This window comes from Zonotrichia leucophrys, chromosome 25, assembly GCF_028769735.1.
Source record: "Zonotrichia leucophrys gambelii isolate GWCS_2022_RI chromosome 25, RI_Zleu_2.0, whole genome shotgun sequence".
NCBI lineage: Eukaryota > Metazoa > Chordata > Aves > Passeriformes > Passerellidae > Zonotrichia > Zonotrichia leucophrys.
Window position 1 is genome coordinate 1648325 of NC_088194.1, and position 21972 is coordinate 1670296.

The 21972-nt window shown below is 63.8% G+C and overlaps 2 protein-coding genes across 6 annotated transcripts; both read left to right on the forward strand.

The window, feature by feature from the left end:
* Nucleotides 1-581: 581 nt before the first annotated feature.
* LOC135457935 (mothers against decapentaplegic homolog 6-like) lies at nt 582-4057 on the forward strand. Its single transcript, XM_064732778.1, has 4 exons — nt 582-1004; nt 1288-1701; nt 1835-1933; nt 2561-4057. Exons 1-4 carry the CDS (start codon nt 920-922, stop codon nt 3085-3087), a joined length of 1125 nt encoding a protein of 374 aa, XP_064588848.1. The 5' UTR covers nt 582-919; the 3' UTR covers nt 3088-4057.
* Nucleotides 4058-4143: 86 nt separating this feature from the next.
* On the forward strand, nt 4144-18808 carry ZBTB7B (zinc finger and BTB domain containing 7B). Of its 5 annotated transcripts, none has more exons than XM_064732774.1 (3): nt 4144-4233; nt 15249-16261; nt 17376-18808. In XM_064732774.1, the coding sequence occupies exons 2-3, from the start codon at nt 15255-15257 to the stop codon at nt 17794-17796; spliced, it is 1428 nt and encodes a 475-aa protein (XP_064588844.1). In that variant the 5' UTR covers nt 4144-4233; nt 15249-15254; the 3' UTR covers nt 17797-18808. The 5 variants fall into 5 exon arrangements, with proteins under 5 accessions (XP_064588844.1, XP_064588843.1, XP_064588846.1 ...); XM_064732773.1 differs by lacking the exon at nt 4144-4233 and adding an exon at nt 5512-5618; XM_064732776.1 differs by lacking the exon at nt 4144-4233 and adding an exon at nt 5653-5747.
* Nucleotides 18809-21972: the final 3164 nt, after the last annotated feature.

Below are 21972 nucleotides of genomic sequence, written 5' to 3' on the forward strand. Positions count from 1 at the left end.
AATGTCTGTGTGTGTGTGTGTGTCCAAACCTCCTGATCCTAGCCCTGGGAAGCACTAAGGCACTCCAGCACATCCCTTGCCCCTATCCAGGACTGAGGGTCCCCACATCCCTTGGGGCCAAGGGGCAAGAGTGGGGGGCTGTCTGCATCTCCTGCCTGCTCCCCCACTCCTGGCTGTTTCCTGTTTCACTCTGAGGGAAGCAGCTAGAGCAGAATATCTGCAATGGGCCCAGCCTGGCTGGGAGCTGCAGGAAAGGTCGTGGCTGTGGGTCTGCGAGCCCACCCTGCCCCACTGCTGCCTGTGCTGCTGCCTGGCCCCAGCGCGGGGGAAGCTCTGCATGCCCCGTCCTCGGCAGCAGCGCTGGCGCCAGCGTGGCCTCCCTTATCTCGGCGGGAAGTCAGGAGCAGGAAGCCTGGCCCGGCGCGGGATAAGGGTCCCGTTTACATTAGCTCCTTTGTTGTGGAGCAGGCTCCCACCCTCACCCACTGCCCGCGGGGGGGCCCCGGCCGGGTCAGGATCTGAGGAGCAACAGAAACCCTTGTCCAAAATGCCACGAAGGGCTTAGGTGGTCCTTGCAATGATCCATGTGAGGGCACGAGTAGGGATGGGGTCTGCAAAGACTCTGCCTTGTGGTGTACCCCTGCCCAGATCAGCTCTCAGCTGGACGCTGCCCTGTGCCTGTGCACTGGTGTCTGTGGTGCTTTTTAGGCTCCTGGCTGCCTTGGTAGCACCGTGCTGGGCATCCCTGAGCACTGCAGCCCACGCATCTTGTGCCATGTCCTGGTGTGGTAGCCCTGATGTGCTGGCCCTGGCGGTGGCTCAGCCCCAGGGCTGGCTGGGATGAGGGAAATCAATGAATTCCCCAAACGGGAAGGTCCGGGGGAGGGGAGAGCACAGGAAAAAGTGCAGGCAGTGACGCATGACGGGCAGAGCAGTGCCGGCCGCCCCGAGAGCACAGCCCCATGCAGTGCCCTGGAGCCTCTCACCCACCTCCACCACCCACCGTGAGTGAGCCCCTCTTCGGCAGGGACCCCTTCCCCAGCCCCATGACAGACAGGGGGTGAGGGGGGAGCGGGTGGGTGCTGTGGGCAGGAGCAAAGGCAGGTTCCCCAGCAGTGAGGGTTGGTTTTGGGATCGTGTCTGATGCGACCTTGGGGATGCCAGCAGCAAATCCAGGCAAAGCAGCCTTGCCAGGGATCTGGGTGGACACAGGAAGATGCACAGGGACCCCACTGGAGCCACAGCTCTCTGAGGGCACGGGGGGTGATGCCTGTCTCCCTCCTGCAGGTGGTCCCCACGACCACGGCATGTTCCGTTCGCGCCGAGCCGGGCTGGTGCGGAGGCTGTGGCGGCAGCGCTGTGCAGCAGCCAGCCCCGAGGACGGCCCCGCTGCCCTCAAGCCAGCGGTGCATGCTCTCTTCAAGAAGCTGAAGGATGAGGAGCTGGAGCTGCTGGTGCAGGTGGTGGAGAGCCGGGGTGCCTGGGAGTCCGGCTGCGTTCTGGCACCAAGGGGGGACCCACGAGGGGTCAAACAGGGACTCCCCCCTCAAGTCCTGCTCTGTCGCCTCTTCCGCTGGCCTGACCTCCACCAGTCCCATGAGCTCAAGCACCTCTGCTACTGTGCTGGGGGCCAGGGAGCCTGCGGGGACTTGGCTGGGCTGTGCTGCAACCCCCATCACTTCAGCCGCTTGGCTGTACCTGGTGAGTGCTGGCGGCAACGCTGGAGGCTGCCTCTCCCAGCCAGGCTCTGACCCCTGCTCTCTGGGGCTGCCTCAGGGCTCCAGGGGGGCAGGATGCACTCCCGGCCTCCTATTTCCCTCTCTCTCCTCGGCAGAAACCCCGCCACCCCCGTACTTGAAGGCATCCTGTGGTCCCTCCTGGCCAGATGAGCCCCAGCTCATGGAGTTCAGCTACGACGGTGGGGACTGGTGCGGTAAGATGGGCCCAGCACACTGGGAGACACACAGGGCACAGCCCTCTGCCACACCCAGCAGGCAGGAGGGCACTGGGCAGGGCTGAACCCCTGAGTCAGGAGCAGAGATTGGAGGGGACAGAACATGAAAATCAGGGAATGGAGCCAGCAGTCACTCCCAGCAGGAGGAAAAGATTCCGACAGGGGATGAGGGGTTCCTGCTGGGGGAGCGCTCTGGCCCAGACGCCCCCCCGCCACTGAAGCTGCTGTTATTTTTGGCAGCGCCAGGCTCCCTGCTGGAGGAAGCGCTGCCTATGGGGACACACACAATGTGCCTTGACGCACAAAGCCCCAGCTCCCGCCTGGCTGCTGGCCACCAAGGCCACCAGCTGCCACTGCCCCACCTTCCCCTGCACTCAGGGACCAACCCCCCTGACAGCCCTGCCCCAGCCCTTCACCATGGCACTGGGGGACTGGGAACAGCACCAGAGGCTCACACCCAGCACAGGACTCTGCGCTGAGGCATCCCTGGTGCGCCATGTCCATCTATCTGTCCTCACACGCCCTCTGTGCCCACTCCCCTTGGCCCTTCCAGCTGCTTGGCTCAGTCACATCCTGCTGGTGACAGCTCTGCTCTTCCCTTGCCAGACACCAGTCTCTCATGGAGCACCATCAAGGACGGCTGTTGGTGCAAACTGGCTTACTGGGAGTACCGGACGCGCGTGGGCCGCCTGTACGCCGTGCACGAGGCGTCGGTGAACGTTTTCTGTGAGCTGCCCTGGGGCAGCGGCTTCTGCCTGGCACAGCTGCCCGCCGCCTACCGCAGCTGCGCCGTGCGCCGGGCACGGGGCAAGATCGGCCGGGGGCTGCAGCTGAGCCAGGAGCCAGGCGGGGTGTGGGCCTACAACCGCAGCGAGCACCCCATCTTCGTCAGCTCGCCCACCCTGAGCCCCCCCGGGCTGCCTGTCCTCAAGGTGCTGCCCGGCTACTCGGCAAAGGTGTTCGATTATGAGTGGGCAGGGGGCACAGGGGGCTGGCAGCTGCCTGGGGAGGGACCCTGTGACCCCCACAGTATCCGCATCAGCTTTGCCAAGGGTTGGGGACCCTGCTATTCCCGGCAGTTCATCACCTCGTGCCCGTGCTGGCTTGAGGTCCTACTGAACCAGCCACACTGAGAGTGGAGCTGGTGGGGGGGTGCCAGGGAGGTCCCCCAAAGCAGGTTGACAAGCTGGGGGTCCCTTCTACTGTTCCTCAGCCTGTGTCTTCCAGGGCTGTGTTGTAGCAGAACTGTCCTGGCTCTGGGGACTCTGTGCCTCAGTGCTGCCTGGATGCAGTGCCCCTCTTGCAGGGTTCAGCACCTGCTTCCCCCAGCCATGGGGCTCTCAGTGACACAGGACACTATTTAATATCTTTTTATTATTATTATTATTATTATTATTATTATTATTTTAATGTCTAAGTTTATATTAATTTATCTATTTTTGTATAAAAAGCAGAGCATGAGGCAGGAGTCCCCATTGTCAGGGCCAGGCCTAGGGGGTGGCAGCTAGAGCCCATGGGCACAGGAGGAGCAGGAGAGAAGGGAGGTGAGAGGGAATGAGGAGGAAGGGGAAGCTGTGGGCCTAGGTGTAACTGCAGACAAGGGGAATGGTAGTGAACTGGTACAGCTGGGGGGGGAGGTGAGGCAGGTGAGCACAGCTGGAGTGAGGGGCAGGTTAGAACATCTGGATAGGTGCAGGGCAGGTTAGAACATCTGGATATGTGTGGGGCAGATTAAAACATCTGGATATGTGTGGGGCAGATTAAAACATCTGGATAGGTGCAGGGCAGGTTGGAACATCTGGATAGGTATTGCATAGGTTAGAACATCCGGATAGGTGTGGGGTAGGTTGGAACATCCGGATAGGTGTGGGGTAAGGTTGGAACATCTGGGTAGGTGCAGGGCAGGTGCAATGGGGGGGAGAGGTGAGCACTCCTGGGGTGGGGACAGGTTCAGGGTTACCCAAGCTAGGTCCCAGGCTTCCTTCAACCGTTCTGGCAGCATGGGGGGAGCCCCGAGCAAGCGCAGCCGAGGGGATCCCGGATTGCCCGAGTCGTGTCTGCTGTTTTTAACCTAAATAAACGGTGCCACGGGCACCAAGAGACCCCCGTGTCCCTCCGCGTATCGGTGCCGCCCACGGGGCTCGGCTCCGGGAGCCAGCAGTGCCCTCTGCAGGCGGCTGCCGCGGGCCGCGATGACCACCCGGTCCTTCCTGCCACGCCGCCGGCCCGGCTGAGCCCGCGGCCCCCGCCCGGCCCCGCTCCTGGCCCCGCCGAGAGAGGTGAGTGCGACCGCACCGCCGGCATCGCCTCGGGGGAAGCGGGGACAGAGAATCACCGGGAGAACAGCCGCGGGCAGCGGCAGAGCGCAGCGGCGATGGCGAACCGTGCCCGAGGGGACGGGCGGGGAGCGATGGAGCCGGGGGTCGGTGGCAGCCGCGGCAAGGGTGAGGTTGTTCTGCGGGTTCCCCTCTCCGCCCCGCGGAAGCCCTGAGCCTGGCGGGCCGGTGCCCCGGACGGGGATGCAGGTGCACGGTCAAAGGGACGGAGCTGGGAAGAGCCAAGCGGGTGGCTGGGCGAGGCGCGGCGGCAGGTGCCCGGTACCGGGGCCTGGCGAGGGGGTGGGGGTCTCGTTCTCGGCCCCGGCTCGGTGCCCCGGCGCGGTCCCCCCGCCCACTGACATAACGTCTGCGCGGGGCCGTGTTTGCCTTGGCAGCCCCGGAGCGGCGGTGGCTCCTCACACTTTCCGCTAGCGCCGGGCAGTGGCCGCGCTCGGAGCCAGGCGCGGGGGGGCCGGGGTGAGCCGAGGTGAGCCCCGGGGCCGCCGCTGCCTCCCTGTGAGCCGGCAGCGGCCAAACAGGTTGCGCGGGGCCCGCGCCCAGGCACCTGCGGAGGAGCCACCCCGCGGGGGGCCGCCGCGCCCCGCTCCAGCACCGCCGACAACGGGGGCTGCTCCCTGCGCCGCGCCCCGCCGTGCCACGTTCTCCGTGTCCAGCTCTCCATCCCTCCGTGCCCGACACTCCAGTATCCCGGTGTCCGCTCCTCGGTGCCCGGTTCCCGAGCTTGGTTCTCCATCCCCCGTACCTCACTCTACGCACGGTTTCCCGTGCCCGGCACTCGAAACTCCTCGGTGCGCACTTCTCGGTTCTTACTCCCCCCCCTCCACCTCCATGCCCGGTTCCCCGCCCCCCCGTGTCCGCGGGGCGGAGCGGGCAGTGCCGTGCCGGCCCCGGCACTCGGCGGCCGCAGCGGGCGGGGCGCGCTCGGCGCCTGGCACCGCACTCGGCGCCGGTGGGGGCCGCGGCGGGGCCGTCCCGTGCTCTCCTGCCCGGGCCGGGGCCCGACCCCCGCCCGATCCCGTTAACCGCCTCTGACTCAGCCGCCCCCCACCCGCGCGCCCCGGTCCCGCGGGCCCGCAAGACCCCCGCCCTCCCGAGGGGGTGGGGCGGGGCTGATGGGCGGGGCGTTCCACCAATGGGACGCGTGACCGCCGGCGCGCTGCCCAATGAGGGGGCGGGGGCGGGCGCTTCCTGGAGCCCCGGCGGCGGCGGCGGCGGCGGCGGCGGCAGCAGTGGCCGGGGGGCGGGCGGGGCGCGGCGGCGGCAGGTGAAGGCGGAGGCGGGGCCGTGGCTCCGGGACTGGTCTGTGGCTCGGGCGGGGTACGCAGGTGAGCGGCACTGGGTGGGAGCGGACGGACCCACCGGCGGGGGTTGCGCGGAGGTACCGACCCACCGGCAGCGCGATCGGGATCGGGACGGGGACCGGCGCGGCGACCGCTTTTTGCCGCCCGGTTGCGGTGAGTCGCGCTGATTCGGGATGCTGCGGGCAGCGGGTGGGCACGGTTGGCACGCGATCACCGCACGGCCCCTGTGTCCCCGCCCGCCGCCGGAGCCGGTGGACACGTCGCCCGTGGGGCGGGGGGTGTCACTCGTGGGCTGTTCCCGGTCCCTGCGCACGGGGCTGCGGGAAATCGGTGACATCGGCAGGTCCCCGCTGCGTGCCGGGGCGGCTGCCAAGGCTCCGCTGTGCTCCTGTTGCGGTGCTGCTCCATCCAGCCAGGATCCCCCGCAGGTCTCCCACGGGTGACCGGGTGCTGCCACCCCCCCTTCCCAACCCGGTGAGCAGCTTGGCGGCATGCCTGGCGCACCGGGTGGGGACGGCACCGTTGCAGGAGGAAGGCAACTCAAGGAGTCCCTTCTGCACCCATATTGGTAGAGTTGGAAGGTATCCCAGTGTCCCAGCACGCTGTGCCACGCTGGTGAGCCCCGGCCCTGGCACACTGGCAGCAGCAGTGGGTGCCTCTGCTCGGCTGTGCAGTGGTCCCCCGGGATCGGTGTCATGGTAGCACCTGCCAAGCACCGGTGGACTCTGCCCCGTGCGCCCAGCCCTGCCGTACCTGTCCTCGTCCCCCTGGCTGGCTGCCCCCGGCCGCTGTTTGCCCGGGGCGGGGTGCGGTATTTACCCTCCCGCCGGAGCAGATCCACGTCTTGGGCCACAGCCGCCCTCTATCCGTGCCTGCCTTCACTTGCTGAGGGGACACAGCGCCGGTTTTGTCGCGGGGTGAGTCGCATCGTGCCTCAGTTTCCCCCACCACAGCCGGGCTGGCAGGAGCGGGGTCAGCCTGGGATCTCCGGTACTACCGGGAGCACTACTGGGGACACTACCGGGGGCACGCGGCAGCTGCCGCCGCTCAAGGCTTCGGTGGTGATGCTGGTGCTGGGAGGGAGGGACTGAGCTCGGCAACTTAAAAGTGGGTGCACGGAGAAGGGGAAACTGGCACAGCAGAGAGAGCGGGGCAGCGGGGCTAGGGGTGTCTGTGCCGGGCATGGGTGCGGAGGTGCCAGCTGTGTGTCGGGGCGCACATCCGTGTCGGGGTCCGGGGGACCCCCGAGCCCCCCTGGCTGGGCGCGGACTGCCCCCAGCGCTGCGGGGCTGAGCCCGAGGCTGTGGCAGCGCGGCTCTGCCAGCTGCTGCCGTGCACCCTCAGTGCACACGTGGCACGAACGGGACAGGCCCGAGCACACGGGGGCGGGAGGGGCACGGCGGGGCTGCGGCCCCAGCGCGGCCCCCGCTGCACCCCAGCCCTCGAGGGGCGGCTGCTGCCCCGTGCGTGAAGCAGGAACTTCTCCTTCAGGGCAGGCGGCGGATGATGAAACCAGGGAGAAATCTCTCCTGGCAGCAGTGTGGGCTGCTGGCGGGAGCCCCCGGGAGCCTGCGCTCCCCCTGCGCCACCAGCGCTGCCTTCCCATGGTAACTCCACGGCGGGAGCAGGCAGGGTGCCGGTGGGAGCGGCCGCCCCGTCTGGAGGATTGGCGCCCGCCTGGCTCCCCGTGGCAGCACCGGCGTCCCTGACATGCCCCGAGAGCTGCATGTCCACACCCCAGCAAAGCCCCGGGGCGGTCAGAGGACCCGCTGAGGGGCTGGGCTGAGACCCGTCAAACTCGCTTCGTGCCAGGAAGATGGCGCTTGGGTAGCCATGCAGGCAGGGGAGGGAGGCGGTGGTGCCGGGGCTGTGGCCGGTGACCTTCAGTGCACCCGGGCATGCCGTGTGCCCGGGGCTGGGCAGGTCGGTTGGCATGCAGGATGGTGCGGTGGGAGCCATGGTGATTTGTATCCCCAGAGCTTCTGGCATGGTTTGATGGAGCCCTGGGCAGGCAGGGGGACCAGCCCGGGTGAGGGAAAATGAAAGCAGGTGATGCGGAAGGAGAAGTAGGTCAGGCGAGCTCTGGCCTCTCCCGGCAGCCTCGGTTGCACTGCGTGCTCCTCTCTGCCCAGCTGTCTCTGCCATGTCCCCAGGCCCCGTGGGCAGCAGCTGGAGTGGGTAAGGGGGTCCTGCTGCCAGGCTCGGGGTCCCGAGCACGGTGGGTGCCAGGCACTGCCGACACTGAACGCCAGCAGGGTGGAGAATGTGGCTGTGCTGGCTGACATTCATTGGGTACAGAGACACCCCAGCAGTTTTGCTTTGATTCCCCTCCCCTGGGCAACCATCAGGGCTTGGAGCCATAGCAAGGGTGGACAGGAGGATTGCCATCCCCACTGCAGGACCAAGGAAGAGAAGGGAGGAGACCCTTGTGCCCTGCTGGGGTGGCACAGGGCAGCTGGTGTGGTGTGGACATCACGGCGGGCCCTGGGGCTCTACAGAGGCTGCACTGTGCAGCCCTGGGCATTGCCCTCCCTTGCTGCAGGGCTGCCTGGGGTCTCCTCGGTGTCACTCTGTGGGCTGTGGCGGGCATGGCCTGGCTGTCGGTGCTCTGTGGGCTCGGGGGGGCTCGGGCTGGGGGGGATTAGAATCTCCTGCCCCCCTTCCCTCCCCGGGATCAGCCGTGGGCAGCGGGGAGCTGGCAGCAGGCAGCTGCTGTGGGGGCGGAAGCCGGGCTATTTTGGAGGGTGTGGAGGGGGGGCTGTGGGCTGGCACTGTCCTTGCCAGGTGACCCCACTGGGAGCAGCGCCACCCTGGTGCCAGCATGGAGTGCTGGTGGCACAGCCTGTGCCACTGGGGATGCTCAGTCCCCGGGGTGCTGTGAGGACATGAACCCTGCATGTTGAGTGGGAGGTGCCACCAGCTGGGGGGGCCCCTCGGGGCTGTGCAGCACAGTGGGACCCAGGGGGTCTGGCTGCCCTCCAAGGGGTTCCCGTGACTGTGCTGCGGGGCCAGCAGCTCCAGAGCCAGCTCACCCTGGGGCCAGCCAGCAGGCCCACTGGTAGGTGAGCCTGTCCCAGGCTGGAGGCTGGCAGAGCCTTCCTTCCTTCCTTCCTTCCTTCCTTCCTTCCTTCCTTCCTTCCTTCCTTCCTTCCTTCCTTCCTTCCTTCCTTCCTTCCTTCCTTCCTTCCTTCCTTCCTTCCTTCCTTCCTTCCTTCCTTCCTTCCTTCCTTCCTTCCTTCCTTCCTTCCTTCCTTCCTTCTTCCTTTCCTTCCTTCCTTCCTTCCTTCCTTCCTTCCTTCTCTTCCTTCCTTCCTTCCTTCCTTCCTTCCTTCCTTCCTTCCTTCCTTCCTTCCTTCCTTCCTTCCTTCCTTCCTTCCTTCCTTCCTTCCTTCCTTCCTTCCTTCCTTCCTTCCTTCCTTCCTTCCTTCCTTCTTCCTTCCTTCCTTCCTTCCTTCCTTCCTTCCTTCCTTCTTCTTCCTTCCTTCCTTCCTTCCTTCCTTCCTTCCTTCCTTCCTTCCTTCCCTCCTTCCTTCCCTCCTTCCCTCCTTCCTTCCATGTTTCTGCCAGTGCCTCAGCCATTTCCTTGCCACATTGGGAAGGCCAGAGGTGACACACAGAGGCCACATGCCCTTGGCCACATCTGTCCTGGCAGGTCAGGGTGCTGCTGCTCTGTGTGAGGATGTGATGCAGGAGATGGGGTTGCCCATCCTGCCATTGGAAGAGGAGCTGGGATGAGGCCATGTCCCCTCACTGGTGACACAGGTCAGGGTGCCACTGGGCAAGGGATGGATGGACGGACTCACAGAGGTTAGCCCATCTTCCCCAAAGGCCAGCACCTCCCCACCTGCCCCCCCAGCCCGATGCCCCCCAGCCAGGGCGAGCAGCAGTTTGTGGCCAGCGCCCGGGTGGTTGCAACACCCCCAGGGTGGGGGGGCCACGGTGACTCACCCCATCCTGGCCACCAGCAGGAACCCTGACTCAGGGCTGCGTGCCCATGCTGTGCCGTGCCCCTCCCTGCCCGCCTCGCCCACCTTATCTCCCGCCCTTAGCACCTGGCACACCTGGGCCAGGGGGGACTGGCGCCATTCCCCTCCTTTATGGGGAACAAAGGGCAGGGGAAGGGTTGGCAGCAGGTGCCACAGCCCTCCTCCTTCCCTCCTGTCCTCCCTCCCTCTCATGGACACTGTCCAGGGCTGTGCCCTGTTTTGTGCCCCCCTCTGGGGCAGCCTGGAGCGTTGTGGCAGTGCAGAGGGCAGTGCTGCCCACAGCCCTGTGCTGGCTGTGTGCTGCCTGCGCTCCACAGCTGGCTACTGCTCAGCACAGGGGGTGGCACAGTGGGATACCATGGAGGGCATGCTGGTGATGCCCCTCTGCCCGTCTCCACTGCCTGCCCAGGGGCTCTTGCACAACCCAGCTCCTTCCGTCAGCACTGCTGGGGCTGAGCCCTTTGCTGTCCCACTGCTTTGCTGTGGGGCTCTTCCCCTTTCTGCCTGGCCTGCTGCACACATCCCCAGCTCTGGGGCCTGCTGGGCCATGCCAGGGTGCCACAGTGCCGGTGCCCCTGACCGGTCTGGCGTGGGTTGCCTGGGCGGGTGCCGGTGCTGGTGGTGGGGTGTGGGGCGAGCTCTCTGGGCTGCTAATTGCTGTTTAGCTGGGGACACCGAGGGTGTAATTATGGGGGCATTGCATGAATGTGCAGCCTGGCCTGGGGAGCCCACGAGTGCCCCTGCCCAGGGAGTGCAGGGGGTCAGGCAGCATAGCCCAGCTGGGCCGTCACTGCTCCCCACGTTCCCCATGGGGATCTCGGGAACCTGCTCCAAGGGGAGAGCAGGACAGGAATCCATAGGGCCGGGGGGTGGCTCCAGGGCTGGCCGGGCAGGCTGCAGCATGCTGTACCCAGCCCTGCCCTGCTGCCGCTGAGCACAGGCGCCCTGGCAGCCCGGCTGGGCTGGCCATGGCCAGTGGCGAGCACCCAGCGCCCTGCCTTGGGGCACACGAGGAGGTGAGGAGGGCCTGGCTGATGTGCCACGGTATGGAGGGGCAGGGGCAGACGGCATGGAGACCTTGTTAGAGGTGGGGAAGGCGTGTTTAAGGTACAAGTGCCTGTCCTAGCAGCGCTGGGGAATTTCTCCCGTGGGAGTGGGCCGGGGATGCCCCCTGCCCCGTTCCGGGTTGGCGCCCCACGGCGCAGCAGCGCCGGCCGCAAAGAGTTAATGCCGTGTGTGTTCTGGGAAGCGGGGCTGGGAGGTGCGTGACCCGGGGTGTGGGCGTCGACTCCTTTTGAGGTGGGATCCTGAGCTCAAGTGCAGCGGGGAGCGGGGCCAAGTTCACACAGCACCAGCACCCTGCCTTCCCCTCCCTGCCACTCGCGGGCCGCCAGCGGGGCCGCCACGAGCGCGGAGCCACGCCGGGACACGGGGCAGGTGAGCCACGCACCCACCCTGCCATCACTGCTGCTGGGTGGATGCCAGGGTGGTGGGGACCCAGTGTGGCACTGGGAGATCTGGGCCAGCTGCCTCACAGCAGCAGGCTGTGGGACGTTGGTGTTGCCTGAGCCCTACGCTGCCCTTACTGCTGATGGGATGGGGTGAGATGGGACGAGTGGCGAGATCTGGGTCACTTTGGTTTGGCAGAGCAAGGCCCACGCCCTAGAGTGGCAATGCCAGGCAGCTGGACGTGGCATGGGGGGGGGGGGGTTGGCGGCAGGAGGGGGCCAGGATGCCAGCACAGTGCCAGCAGGCTGGGTGGGTGAGATGGGGACTTTGCTCCTCTTTCCCTGCTACAAATGCCAGGAACAGCTCTGGCAACACCACTGGCCCTGCTGCACCGTGGCAGGGATGCCCTGTGCCCAGCTTCCGTGGCAGCTGCCGTGCCAGGCTGGCACTGGCCCCAGGTGCAGTGCTGGCTGGGCACTGAGGCAGCCCTGTGCCAGGGTGCTCAGCCCCCTCTCAGTGCTGGTGGCTGTCCCTGGGAGCTCTGGGTGAGCTGGGCAGTGTCAGGGGGCCTCAGCAGCGCCATGGGGCTCACTCTCAGCGCTATGGGGTGGGGGACTGTTTATCCTCTTTCATCTCCAAACCATTTCCTTTTGTCTCTACTTGTTCTTTTCTTCTTTCAAAGAGCACTGCTGCTCTCCCCACTTCCTCCAGCATTGGGACCCTCAGCATGTGCTGTTTACAGGGTCACCAGCTGAGCCAGACCCCGGCCACCACCTTCCCTGCTGGGCAGACAGAGGGGCTGCTCAGCCCTACACCACTCTCCATCCACACTGTGGCCATCAGCACCAGGGCCACTGCTGCTCCCAGCTGGCTTCAGGGTGGGGGGCTTGCACAGCCTGGACCCCTGGGTCCACGTCCTGGATCCCAAATGGTAAAGGGCCCCACGGGGTGAGGGGCCAGGGCAGCTCCGCGCTGCGCTCCCCTTCCGGGGTGACTCATTCTCCCCATGGGGCTGTGAAGTCCCTCGACAGCATCTGTGACTCTTGGGACCGAAAGCAGGGGCTCCTGGCAGCAGCCCATGGTGGGGACTGTGCTCCCTGGGACCTCTGCTCTCCTTCTCTCCTTCCCCATGTCGGGAGATCCCCCCTGGATACCCCTTTCCACCTCCCACCATCCCCAAGCCGGGCCCAGTGCACTGTGTCCTCACCCAGGTGCCATCCCTGCTTGGTGGCATGGCACACAAGCAGGAGGGGCACTGCAGGGACCCCAGCCCGCTGCCCATGGCCCTGCCTGGGTGCCTGGACCCCTCTCACAGAGGAGCTGGCACATGGGTGGAGCCTGGCCATGGTTGTCCCAGGCAGACTGGGCTGGCACAGGGATGTCAGGGTGACCTGGGCAGATATTGTTCCTGCTGCCACCCGCCCTGCATGGCAGCCAGCTCAGCACGGGGAGCAACTCCCCCTTTCCTTTCCTCAGTTCAGCCAAAATGTGCCCAGCCACAGCGCTGAAGTGACCGAGGGAGCGCTGGCATGGCCAGGCCATGGGCATCACCACCTGTGTCCTTCAGCCATCACCTCCAGCAGCAGCCTGGGAATGCTGGGGGCCCGGGGGTGGCTCCTGTCCCCTCACACCTCATCCTCTGCCATTTCCTTATCACTGCGGTGATCTCCTCGACGGCAGCAGCCGCTCAGCATGTGACTTCTTCGCTCCAGTGAGGAGGATGTGCGGGGGGGTGGGGGTGTCAGCAAAGGAGCCGTAAAGGGGCGGTTTGGGGCCATGGAAAATCCCCCTCCTGCCCGCCCGCCGCCGCCTCGCCCCCAGCCTGCCCCACAGCCCTGCAGCTCTGTCTGGTGGCACCGAGTCCCGTGGGGTCCCAGCTGCCTTAGCAGAGCTCTGCTGGTGATTTCTGTGACATTGGCAGCGCTGAGGCTGTGTCCATCTGCGCTGGGACATGGTGAGGGCAGTGCCAGTCCCTCAGAGCACCTGCTGGGATATGGGGGTCTCAGCTGCTGTCCTTTGCCCAGACACCCCCAGTGGGTGCCATCAGTCTTGTGAGTGCCCTGTGCCCAGGTTTCTTGTAGGGATCAGGGCAGAAGGGAGGCTGTCCTGGTGCCATCACTGGGGGAGGCAGTGTTGGAGGACACACTGCCACCCCATCCTGTGATGATTCCCTGTGACAGTCCTGGGGGGTCCGTGGGGCTCTGGCCCACCCACGGCAGGTGCCCCATCCGTGTCATCCCTCTCCAGCTGCCCAAGCTGTGGCATGGGATATTTACCCCCCTGCTTAATCCTGCCCCTGCAGCTAATCCTGCCTAATCCCACCGGGGGCTGTCACTGCCTGTTGGCTCCGGGGGCCCTGATGGTTTAATCATCCCTAATCCGATCACCCCCACCTCGGCAGGCAGAGGGGACCTCAACCAGCGCCGGGATGGGCTCCTGCCAGCCAGGGGGGCTTGGCCGTGGCTGCTGGCGCCAGCATCCCAGGCGGTCGGCACTGCTGGCTCCCGGTTTCAGGGGCGGCTGCCGCCTGCCCTGCCGGTCGGGCCTGCTCGGCAGCGGCTGGGGCGGCTCCGCAGCCGGTTGCTCCGGGGCCGTTCCCAGCTGCCTGCCGAGGCAGCCCCAGCTGGCGGCCGCCCAAGCGCAGGGAGCGGCCGGCTTGGGGATGGGCCCCTGTGCCGGGGGCCGTCGCCCGCGCCGCCCCTCCATGGGCAAGAGGGGGCACGTCCCCCACGCCCGCCTGCCGACGGCACAGTGTGGTTTGGCACGGCCCGGTGGGCCTGGCGTGGCTCGGCATTGCCTGGCATGGCTGGCGATGGCCGGTGCCACATGCTGCTGTCCACCATGGCACAACTCGAGAGGTGGTACCCGCCTCTGCCTCCCCCAGGCTCTTGTTGGAATGGGCTCCCATTCCACTGTCACGCAGCAGTGCCAGCACAGTGTGGTTTGGCACAGCCCGGTGGGTTTGGGGTGGATGGGCCTGACTTGGTTCGGTGTTGCCTGGCATGGCTTGGCCATGCCCAATGCCACATGCTGCTGTCACTCAGCACTGCCTGGCTGGCTGCAAGGGCCATAGCTGGGCACGGTGTCACAGGGCAGGTTGCAGCCCTGGAGCTGCCTCTGCTGCCTGCAGGTTGTGAGGGTCATGGGCTCCCCCTTCCCATCTGTGCTGGCTACACGGGCCATAGCTGGGCATGGTATCTATCACAGGGCAGGGCAGGTTACAGCCCTGGGGCTGCCACTGCTGCCTGCACCCTGCCTGCAGGTTGTGAGGGTCACGGGCTCCCCTTTCCCACCTGTGCTGGCCGCACAGGAGCACGTGTGTCCCTGGTGGTGCACCATGGGCACCACAGTGGGAGTGTGAGCCGTGCTGGGTTTAGGGCTGAGGCCAGGCTCTGCCAGCTGCAGCGTGGGAAAGGCCTGACTGGCGCAGGCTGGGCTTGGCTGGGCGAGGAGTGGCCCCGGGCTGGGGCACAGGGGGGAGGGAGGGAGGGGGCCCAGTCCCGACCAGGAGCGGGGGCAGGAACCGGTGGCACAGGTGCTGATCCTAATCTGCCGTGGCAGGAAGTGTGGCCCCTGTTCCCAGCCCAGCTGGGCTCCACGGGGCGGCCCCCTGGCCCTCGGGCTGCTCTTCCCAGCGCTCGCCCGCCCACCATGCCTCTGCCAGCGAGGCCCGTGTTCCCAGGACGGGGCTGCTGGGAGCCAGAGGCTGTGCTGGGCCATGGCGGTGGGCTGGGGGGGATTGTGGGTGGGCTGGCACAGGAAACGCTGCACCTCGCTGCTGTTCAAAGGCACCACGCTGAGATTTCTCCCTTTGCTGTGGCGGCGCGGGTGGCTGGGTGCTGGTGGTAGTGGAGGAAGCGTGGAGGCCTGTGGTGGGGGGCCTGTGGTGGGGGGCCCACACCCACCAACCTCTGCACAGCATGGAGGGAACTGAGCACAGACCCTGGGCCCCAAACCTGCCCCAGTTCGTGTCCCACTGAAACCCCAGTGCCACCCAGCGTGTACAGGCAGCATTCCTTGTGCCCTGGCTTCATGGCAGCAACACTCCAGCTGCAGCTTCTTCCAAGTGCTCTCTCCCAGCTTGTTCCTCTGTCAGTACAGGCAGCGTTCCTTGTGCCCTGGCTTCATGGCAGCAACACTCCAGCTGCAGTGTTTCTTCCAAGTGCTCTCTCCCAGCTTGTTCCTCTGTCAGTCAAGCAGCATCCTGTCCTTCCCGCAGGTGAGGATGATGGCCAGCCCAGAGGACGACCTCATCGGTATCCCCTTCCCTGAGCACAGCAGCGAGCTGCTGAGCTGCCTGAACGAGCAGCGGCAGCTGGGGCTGCTCTGCGATGTCACCATCAAGACGCAGGGGCTGGAGTACCGCACCCACCGTGCCGTCCTGGCTGCCTCCAGCCGCTATTTCAAGAAGCTCTTCGCCGGGCCGGGGCCGGGCCAGGAGGTCTGCGAGCTGGACTTTGTGGGGCCGGAGGCACTGGGCGCTCTGCTGGAGTTCGCGTACACGGCCACGCTGACCATCAGCAGCGCCAACATGGGCGAGGTGCTGCGCGCTGCCCGGCTGCTGGAGATCCCCTGTGTCATCGCTGCCTGCGTGGAGATCCTGCAGGGCAGCGGCCTGGAGGCGCCCGGCCCCGATGACGGCGACTGCGAACGCGCCCGCCGCTACCTGGAGGCTTTCTCCAGCCTCCCCGAGGGTGAGGTGCCTGCCCCGCCGCCCCCCCGCCCCACCCCGCGCCGCAGCAAGAAGACCCGCAAGTTCCTGCAAGCCCGCGGTGCCCAGCTCAACAACCACGCTGCCGAGGAGCCGCCGCCCGCAGCTGAGGCCGAAGGCTCCGGCAGCCCCCCGCCGCCCTCCCAGCTGCCCTCACCCCCTCTGCCCGAGGGGCTCTCCCTGCCCTACGACAGCTTTGAGCTGCCTGAGGAAGAGGAGCTGCCCCCACACTCCTTCCCCTTCCCCTACCAGCCCCCCTTGTCCCCTGAGGAGGCACCTTCTGATGAGGATGCCATCGACCCCGACCTGATGGCGTACCTGAGCTCACTGCACCACGAGTCGCTGGCGCCCGGGCTGGACAGCCCCGACAAGCTGGTGAGGAAGAGGCGCTCGCAGATGCCCCAGGAGTGCCCAGTGTGCCACAAGGTCATCCACGGTGCTGGCAAGCTGCCCCGCCACATGCGCACGCACACGGGCGAGAAACCCTTCGCCTGCCAGGTCTGCGGGGTCCGGTTCACACGGTGAGTGCCCCTGGATGGGCTCTGCCTGCCTGAGGTGTGCCAAAGGGCATCCCCTATGGCACCTCCATCCCGTGCCAGTCCTACCAGGGGTTTTCTGCATCCCCTGAGTGCCGCTGGATGGGCTTTCCCTGCCTGACGTGTGCCAAATGACATCCCCTATGGCACCACCCCCCTGTGCTAGTCCTACTGGGGCCTGGCCACAGGCCTGGCATGGTTCATGGGGTTTTCTGCATCCCCTGAGTGCTGCCAGATCACACTGATGGCACACTGCACAGCACCCCTCTGCCAGTGCTGCCAGTGGGGTGCACATTCAGAGCGTCTTCTGCATCCTGTGAGTGCTCTGGACACCAACACAGGTACCCAGTGGCATCCTCCTGGTTTGCAATTGCAAACCCCTGTAAGTTGTGTTGTGGTGCAGTGGGGTTATGGGGCTTTCTGCACCTCATGAGTGCTGCTGGGCTGACCTGAGGTACCCAGGAGCATCCCTGGTGGTGTTCCTCTGCCATAGCTGCTGGTGAAGTCAGGTCAATGGGGTGTTCTGCACTCTGTGAGTGCTGCCAGATCACCCAAGGCCTGATACCTGATGGCACCCATAGCACCTCATCTCTCATGGTTGTGGTGCAGGTCCAGGGGAGTCTTCTGCTCTATGTAAGCACTGCCAGAGCAGCCTGGGGCAGCATCCCCCCTGCCAGCAGCCGGCTGCATCTCAGCCATGCAGCCGTGCAATGGTCCAGAGCCCTGTGCCCCACAGCGCACTCAGAGCCCTGTGCCCCACAGAGCATCCAGAGCCCTGTGCCCACAGAGCACCCAGAGCCCTGTGCCCCACAGAGCCTCCAGAGCCCTGTGCCCCACAGAGCCTGCACAGCTCTGTGCCCCACAGAGCCTCCAGAGCCCTGTGCCCCACAGAGCACCCACAGCCCTGTGCCCCACAGAGCACCCACAGCCCTGTGCCCCACAGAGCACCTACAGCCCTGTGCCCCACAGAGCCTTCAGAGCCCTGTGCCCCACAGAGCACCCCTGCTCTCGGGATTCCAGCACCATTCCCCTCCCCCTGGTGGTTGGATGCCATGTTGGCTCCTCAACGCCATAGTCTCCCTGTCTGTCCCACCTCCAGGAACGACAAACTGAAGATCCACATGCGGAAGCACACGGGTGAGCGGCCCTACTCCTGCCAGCACTGCAGCGCCCGCTTCCTGCACAGCTACGACCTGAAGAACCACATGCACCTGCACACGGGCGCCCGGCCCTACGAGTGCTACCTCTGCCACAAGGCCTTCGCCAAGGACGACCACCTCCAGCGGCACCTGAAGGGCCAGAACTGCCTGGAGGTGCGGACGCGCCGCCGCCGCCGCGACGAGCCGGCCCCGCCGCCCACCGGGCCCGCAGGCCTCGACCTCTCCAACGGGCGCCTGGAGGGGCTGCGCCTCTCCATTGCCCGCTACTGGGCTCCAGGGCAGCCCGAGGAGGAGGAAGAGGAGCAGGAGGGTGAGGAAGGGCCGCAGCCGGACGGCACCGTGCCGGTGGAGACGGCGTAGGGGCGATGCGACGGCGGCAGGTGTCGTGGCGTTCCATGCCGAGCTGTGCCGTGCCCACTGGGGTTTCTGTTCCTGTTTTTCCCGTCACGGTTCATTCCTAGTTATGCAAAGGGGGAAAATCCCCTCGGCCGATTTGCACAAGGGGGTGGGGGGCCCCTATCATCCCCCCCCACCACCGTGCCCGGGCCCACCTGGTCATGCCCAGGGCGGGTGATGATGGGGTATCGGGACTTGGATGTCCCCCCCACCAAACCCCTCGTGGGTGCCAGGACCGGGCAGGGGCACCCATGGACCAAGGCCCCCCCCCAGGTGGGGAGAGCCCCCCCATCCTCCCCAGTGGGGGGGGGCACTGCCCTACGCTGTGCATAGCTTGTCCCCACCTCCCCACTCCGAGCAGCCCCCCCCCCCGGCGAGCCCCCCTCGCCCCTGCACTCCCGGCTGCTTTCTCTTGGTTGCACTATTCGGGTGAGCCCACCCGGGTGCGGGGCAGCCCCGGCCCCCCCCGGACCCTTTTCCCCTTCCGAAATCCCCCCGGCCCTGTGGGACCCCCTCCTTTTCCCTGGGGTGGCCGGGCCCCCACGGTCACCCCTCTGTCCTTTGCACATGCCCCCCGCAGGGCGCAGCCTCCCCGGGGGTGGAGGGGACCGGCACTATTTGTCTACAAATAAGAGTTTTATCTATATTTAAAAAAAGATGATGTAATATATTCCCCCCCAGAGCCCCTCCGCTGCCAACCACCAGCGCTGCCCGGCCCCCACGTGTGCCATGGGGTGCCCGCAGGGGTGATGGGGCCGGGGGGGCTCTGCTCCCGTCATGGCTTTAAAGTGCCTTATGGTGAACTTGAACCTTTTTCGGCTACTTGAACCTCTCTGGTGTCAGGAACCAAACAAAAACCATGGGCGGGCGGCCCCCGCCCCGCCGGGCCGCCTCTGCCTGTCTGTATGTCTGTGTTTTGTTTTTGTTTTGTTTTGTTTTTTTTTTTAAACGAAGGCTGCTTGGTAATAAACGGAGAAGCAGGGACTTCCCCCGCGTCCAGCTGTCTGTCCATTCTGCATATTCTGCATCTCGGGGCTCGGGGCACTGTGGGGCTGGGGACGGGGATGGGGATTGGGTTGGACACCGTGTGTGGGGAGGGGGACACCGAGGGGTGGGAGTCACCATGGGGCTGGGGGCACCACAGGGGTGGGATCAGGGACACCATAAAGGCTGGGGACAGGGATGTGTAGGGGCTGCAGGCACAGTGGGCATGGAGATGGTGGCACCAAGGTGCTGGAGATGGGGCTGGGGGCATTGAGAGGCTGGGGGCACAGCAGGGATGGAGCCGGGGCAGCAAGGAGCTGGGGTATCACAAGGTCAGGACCATCCTGGAATGGTGGATGCCAACTCAGAGTACCAGGACTCAGGTGCCTTGAGGTCCAGGTGATTTATTCACCAGCCCTTCCCCACCCAGTGGCTCTCAGCTTCTGCTGCACTGGTGGGGCTGGCTCCAGGCACACCCCAGCACCTGGACCCGAGGTTTTGCTGCCCCATGGCACTGTCCTGCTTTCACTGGGCCCTTGCCCTCTTTTTCACTGTTTTTGGCCTGCTGCTGGTAGCTGGAGTCTTCCTGGGAGATTGGAGTGCAGCGTTGGCATCCAGCATCCCCAGTGCTGGGGAGCACAAGGGGCATTGCCACCCCACAGCCAGCCCTCACCTGCAGAGCAATCTGCTCTTGTTGACCCCACTGCTGCCCACATCCCTCTCCTCACTCTTTTCCACCTCCTCCAGCTGGGCTCACAGCTGGGCAGCTGTTCTGGAGGGGACCCTCCAGCCCCTGATGATGTCCTTGATGTGCTGCAGCCGCTGCCCTCGCACAACCAGCCCCAGCCCTGCTGTCTCCTCATCACTAGAGTCCCTGCAGGGCACAGAGGGCAGGGCTGAGCTGCAGCTCCCCCTCTCACACCCCCTGCAGCCCCCCAGGCTCGGGTGGGCTCCCAGCACCCCTCTGCTCACAGCTCCTCATCCCCAGAGTCCGGGTAGCTCAGCGGGGCCATGCACACGGAGCAGATATTGTTCAGGGTTCTGTAGCAGCCACTGCAATACAGCCCTGTGGAAAATGGGGATGTCAGGATGGAATTTTCTAATTTTCTGGGGAAGGGGTCCCCAGGCTGTGGGGGCTCCTACCTTTGCAGCTGGGAGTGATGCAGGTGCTGAAACCTGGCTGCTCCACAGGTCAGGCAACTAGATGCCCAAGAATTGGTGGGGGGCAGGAGGGTGATGCTCTGTGGGTCAATGCCATCCTGGGGGTCCTTGACACAGACCCTCAGAGATACCACTCATCTCTTCCATCCCACCAAGGCTAACTTACCTATGTCCACAAATCAGCTGCATCCACATACAGTTTTTACCTGGTTCCTGTAAAGGTTCATCCCTTAAATGTTGGCATCTTGACTGCTCCACAGTGTACAGCCAGTCACGTTGAAAAGGTTCTTGCTTCTCAGTAGGGAGCAAAATGCCTTCATTTGAAGTTGATGTCACACACATGACTACTCTTCCTGGTCCTTGGTATTTTGCCAGCCAGCTTAGAGTGATCCAGTGATGTCCCTTTGGATTCTGAACAGCCAGCAATGGCACATGGGACCAGCACAGTGAGTGATCATCCCAAAGTGAATTTCTGTGCCTCCTGCATCTTTAGGGTGCTGGCTGCTATGGCCCAGAAGCATGCTGACCATCCAGTTGCTTGGAGAAGGAGCCCACTGGCCTTTGCCAACTTCCAAGGATCTGTGTCACCCCCACAAAAGCTACTTGTTGCCTTTTCTGCACACACCATGAAGAGTTTAGCTGTATCTGGAAGGCCTTAAGCCAGTGCTTCCATGAGCATCCTTTATGGTGTTAAAACTGGTGCAACATTGTCAGGGCCATTCCAGGAATTCTTCAGGACCTTTGATTGAAAAATAAAAAGGATTGGCTATTAGTCCAAAATTTTGAACATGTATGGGGCAAAATCCTGCCACTAATAAAACTCCTGTTAGTTTTCTTTCAGTCCTAGGAGCTGTAATTTGAAATATCACTATTTTTTTCCTTCACCCAGAGCTAATTGTCCTTTTGGTACCTTAAAGCTAAAGTATTAATCTTACCTTTTTTTCTGGAAATTTCAGCAAGTCCCAATAGTTCTGTAGGCTTTCAAGCAGGTCACTCTCAAACAGGTTTGTTCCTTGTCACCTCCAATTAGGATGTCACCTACACACTGTAAAAGAACACTGTTACTTTTTGTCCATTGCTCTACTTCTTTTGCCAAAACCACCAAATAAAGTGGGCTTATTTTTGAATCCTTGAGGGAACACTGCATCCTTTCCCACTGCATCTTTCTTCCAGCCACAGGATTCTCTCATTCATAGGCAAAGATTGTTTAGTTTTGCCCATCTACTGGGATACAAGAGAAAATATCCTTTAAGGCCAAAACAGTAAAATAAGAGTTTGTTTCCAGCACTGAGGTTAACAAGCCATGAGGATTTGGTATTATTGGGTGTATATCTGTGTATGTTTGATTGATTGCTCTTAAACTTGTACTAATCTGCACTCTTGAGAATTAGGCTTCTTTGAAACCTGGAGGAAGGCATCTAAAACTCAGATTGACATTGTCTCAGTATGCTAAATTCTAATAATGTGTTTGTCCATGGTTCCAGACCTTTTTGAGCTTCTATCTTTATAGGATATTTATTTATTCTTAAGTGTTTAACTTTTGGTTCTGAGCTTTTTCTCTTTGCTTTGCCTCATTTTCCATGGCCCATGCAGATCACTGCATTTCAAATGGCATCCAGAATATTTTGTCCAATGTCCTCTGATGGTTTACACACTAACAGGCAGATCTGAGCTTTCCAGCCTGTCTCAGGTGGAATGTGAAGCTCCATGGTATTCTCAGAAAAGATTTAAGGTTTTGTGCATTTAAGTTACAAAATACAACTCATCCCAGCAAGGGAAGGGGTCATTGATGGCATATATAGAAATGGATAGAGAAATGGATTAGTTTGTTTAGTGTCACCAACTATACATGCCATGGTAGGAGTGGCTACAAAGCTCATTTTCCTGCTGCCCCAACAATCTGTACTGGAACTTTCCTCAGCAGGCCCTTGCAGCCAGTTACTTCTGAAGATGTGGCTCCATTCCCCAGCTTTACTGGAACCAGAGTTTCAACTG